This window comes from Mastomys coucha, unplaced genomic scaffold (genome assembly GCF_008632895.1).
Source record: "Mastomys coucha isolate ucsf_1 unplaced genomic scaffold, UCSF_Mcou_1 pScaffold5, whole genome shotgun sequence".
Taxonomy (NCBI): domain Eukaryota; kingdom Metazoa; phylum Chordata; class Mammalia; order Rodentia; family Muridae; genus Mastomys; species Mastomys coucha.
This window is the reverse complement of record NW_022196911.1, coordinates 80,100,260-80,104,673: the sequence shown is the minus strand read 5'-3', so window position 1 is coordinate 80,104,673 and position 4,414 is coordinate 80,100,260. Positions and strand designations below refer to the sequence as shown.

Genomic DNA, 4,414 nt, shown 5'->3' with positions numbered 1-4,414 from the left:
GAGAGAGAGAGAGAGAAAGGCAGAAAGGGAGAGAGAGATGGAGTGGGTGTTCACTCAAGTGTGAAAAAATATTGTCAGGAGTGAGCGTCAAGAACAAAAAAAAATTGCAGGGATAACGTGTTTATTTCAGTCCCGCCACTCAACCCCACCCCCACCCCTTGCAAACAGGCACCTTTTAAAATTCATTGGGCATCGGGCGATCACGCACAATCCATCTGCTCGCACTTTATCATTTGCATTTCATGCCTCCTGGCTTCTGATGTGCTGATACTTTGATGCAGTCAGGAGACTCGCATTATCATTATTTCAATTTCCAAAGGGGTCAACGGGATCAGCACTTGCACACACAAAATCTTTTCTCCCCTATAACCTCTGTGCACCCCTTTCTTATTCTTCACCCCAATGTTTAACATAAAGGATAAAGACTCCAAAAGGTGAGCATTAGATGTTTACAGTCTAAAACTGTATAGAAGCTTGCATATACTGCCTACATTTCCACTCTACATATAGGTACATATAGGACCACAGTGGTCAGGGCTTAAAAAGCAAGCTGCACAGTGCTTCAAACACACAAAGACTTTCTCACATGTGGACACTCTGGGAGGAGTGCATTCAGAAAAAGAAAGGAATCTACAAGCAAGACCTAGAAACAAAGAGACTAGGAAGAGTGACTAGCACGAGCCAGGAGTGAGATGGAAAGAAACATGCAGAGAGAATGGTAAGTAGAAACTAGAGAGAGAGAGAGAGAGAGTAAGCATGTATGTGAGGCGCTAGCTAGCATTCAGGAGTGAGCCAGAGGCAGCAATCTAAGCTGGCACTCTCTGATAGCTTTCCTTTTCATTCCTGATAAGCATGGAGCTGAGAGGACATTCTTAATGAATTTGCATGAAATTGGGTGTCTTCCAGCAACAAGACTTTGTAGTTAAGAGGTGCAGACGTGAAGATAGTATAGCAGGTGGAGCAGGATTAGGTAACCTCTACAAAGAACACTCCCTTCAACTAAAATGTGCACGTCCTTCTGGGAAACCCGAGCACTGTTAAACTACAACAGAGCCTCCTCAGTAACCAGGCTTTTCTCTAACAAACAGCACTGTAGGCTACAGAAGAGGAGAATACTGAATTTGATCAGAACAGATTTTTAAGACAAAACCACTACCGCTTTCTTCTTGGCACAAATGAAATTCAACTAATAAGATGCTAGCAAATCCCTCAAAACAGAAAACCTTTGCTGTTTAATAATCTCTGTGTGCAACATATTGGAGTAATATAAACCATATATACTTCAGAAACATACTCTGTCTACATATGACAACATCACAGAAATACAGGGGTATATATATCATCTTAAAAAATCTGTACTCATAGAAAATGGTGCCTAAAACTCTCTTCAGTGTTCATCAAAACCTCATACTTAGATAATAAGCAAAGGAACAATGAACAGAATTAAGACTCTCAGCAGTTCCGCCCACTGCAGCAATTGGGTGGTGGTCCTTTACTTCCATTTCCAGGCTGATACTACTCTGCCTTTCCTTAGAGAGAAAAGCAAACCCTGTGACTTCTGATATTCCCTCAAGCTAATTACACAATGAAATTATCAACATTTTCTACACGGGAACAATAAAATTGACCAGCTGGTCTCTATTCTGTCATTTAAAAACAAAATCTTAAAAAGCACTTCTACTATACAAGTGTTCTTCTTTAGAGGTATATTTAGAAATTTCTCAAAACAGCAAACTTGTACATTCTCAACACCTCGCTAGTATTCAGTCCACACTGCAAAGCCAGCATCACAACACAATATCCAATACTACGTGGCATGTGTACAGCTCTACAGGCTGTCACCAAGCCATGTAAGGGAGATCCAGGAAAGCACACACTTTGTGCTAAGTACCTATGTATTTTTCTTTAATGTCACAAAATTAGGATGCAAATTAATACCTCCCTTTAACAGACAAGAAAGTTGAAGAGCTAAAGGGCTCCATAACTTGTACAGTAGAAGCCAACTAATTTCAAACTATTCAATTTCACATATGTATCCTGCTCTGGAGGGAAAATCAAATTCTGATGCTTAAAGGGTGTGTGAAGGGAGGGAAGGAGTAAAGGGTGGGAGGGAGGGAGGGAGGGAGGAAGAAGGAGTGAGTGCTGCATGGTCTTGGTTAGTTTCACTCTTCTGCACAGTACCCTCACCACCTCTCCCCCCTTTCTCTGTGTCATTCCTTCCACACAATCCATCTGTAGAACCCAGTCAGTTCACCGTTCATTGTTTACCAAGCTCTTCCACTATACAGTGTTCTTTTTTAGAGGTATGTTTAGAAATTTCTCATAAAATTGCACATTCTCAATACTTCGGACCAGTGCTAATCCACATTGTAGAGTCAAAACCAGAAGCCGGTATACTCAGAACCTGACAGCTTCCTGCATTTAGAACAGGTCTCCTTACATGTCAAAGGCTGGGAGAAAACAGAAGCATTCAGTTTTCAGTCTTTCTAGAAAAGTACTAGAATATGACTTCTTTGGAACAGAGGTTTATATAGCTTGCTTACTAATGTATATTTTATATATAATTATATATAACATGTAAATAATTTGATATATATTTTACATGTAAATATATACAAACACAAGATTTAGAGTCATACTGGTACATAAATAGTTACTCAAAATATTTGTTGAATGAACTAATGAATGAATGAATGAATGGATGAGTAAGTCAACTGGCAAGCATTAGAGGAGACACTAAGGAGGCATGGGCTGAAGGCTGCTCTCTAGTCAGAACCTTGAATTGAAAAGTCATACTTTTTCATTATTAAATAATCTCATATACATGTACCAAATCCTGGCAACTTACTTTGTTGAGGGCACCAGCTCCTGTCAGAATTAAGTGAGAATTTTCAACCTGGATCGTTCTTTGTCCCAGCCGGACAAGGTAAGCCCCAATACCAATGGCCCGGCAGGTAACCTTAAAAAAAGAATAAATTCTGCATGTCACATATTTATGTACTTTCCCAAGCTGTAAAAACAAAGGCACAAATGAGATATATAAAATTCTTATGAACATTAATATTGCTTTTTATGAAGTCTAATGACAATACAACCCCCACCCAATCCAACTTCCAGGCCAAATAAAGGACAAAATTCACTGAATAATGAATATTAGATACTCCAGAAGTTGTGGTTCTTTTATTTGCCCATTTCACAGATGCCTGCTATTCCTACAACATACACAAGTAAAGTACTAAGAAGAAATTCAAACTGTTAAAAATCTGGTAGAATATTTGGAGAAATAAGAAATGAAATTCAATGTTGAAAGAGCCTACATTTGGGAAAATTTAGTAGTTTATATCATCTTGTCTTGCCATTTATTGTGTATAATTATGATAAATTTGTAGATATATCATATCAGGAAGTATTTCAGTTTAGGGCCCAACAGCAGTGAGGAAGGGCAGAAATAAACCTAGCCACACCTTCACATATTGTGGGGAATGGAGGATGTAGCTCTGTGGGAGAGAACACCTGTTAGACAATGTGAGACCCTGGGTTCAATCCCAGCATTGAAAGAAAACTTCATTCTAGAAATATTTACCAGGCTGATGGTGATGATCTCATCATAAGCTAATGAGGATTCCCCAGCAATCATTCCAGAACCCCGAAGGTTCTCTGCTCCAAGTCCTTCTTCTTTCCCGATAATATCTGTTATCTTGTACCTATGGCATATTCGTGCCAAATCACAAAAGTTAAACACAGTAATAGGAATACACACACATACATGTACATGGAAAGTACCGAGCTGGAAGTAGAGATGGGCATACATTACTTATTGTTCCTGGCACTTATTGTAGCTGGCAGGAATTGTGTTTTATTTTAAGTTTTATGAGCAGAAATAATAAAGATAAGCACTGTATGGCAGGCAGCTCTTAACTACCTCAGCCCTGTGTTTTTCTGCTCCTTCCGTCTCTCCCTCCACTGACTCCATTGCTTTGTCTTAGCTGTGCTCCGAGACTGTATCTCTGCTTCTCAGATGCCTGTAGCTTTCTATTTTTAGCCTCTCCCAATATCAAGTTATCCATAATTCTTTTTCTCTATATATCTAGACTTCAGATTCTAGAGTTATGTTATAAATAAGCTAATCTTCCCTTAGAAAGAGACATGAAAAAGCTGGCAAAACTCCACCATACCCACACCATGTTCCAAGGCATCCTGAGGCGCCACAGTGAACCCCTAGGGACACTGCAGTATATTTTTAGAAAAACACTATGACATGTGATATCTGTTAGACCCCATGTGAATGATTAGCTTTAGGAAGTTCACAGCTTAACAAAAGACAGAATGTTGTCCAAAGAAATGCAGCACTATCTTTATAAAGCCAGGTTTTTGCAGTTTCTGTGGAACAAATGCAAGTTTTCCAAAACAAAAC

General features: G+C 39.2%; 1 protein-coding gene across 6 annotated transcripts in view; it reads right to left on the bottom strand.

The window, feature by feature from the left end:
* Acaca (acetyl-CoA carboxylase alpha) overlaps nt 1-4,414 on the bottom strand; it is a 268,630-nt gene that overhangs the window by 52,896 nt on the left and 211,320 nt on the right. For all 6 annotated transcript variants that reach the window (XM_031350925.1, XM_031350927.1, XM_031350930.1 and 3 more), the window contains 2 exons: nt 3,584-3,704; nt 2,849-2,959 (listed from right to left, as the gene is read on the bottom strand). In XM_031350925.1, the coding sequence (XP_031206785.1) occupies nt 2,849-2,959; nt 3,584-3,704 (232 nt within the window). The remainder of the gene's footprint in view (nt 1-2,848; nt 2,960-3,583; nt 3,705-4,414) is intronic.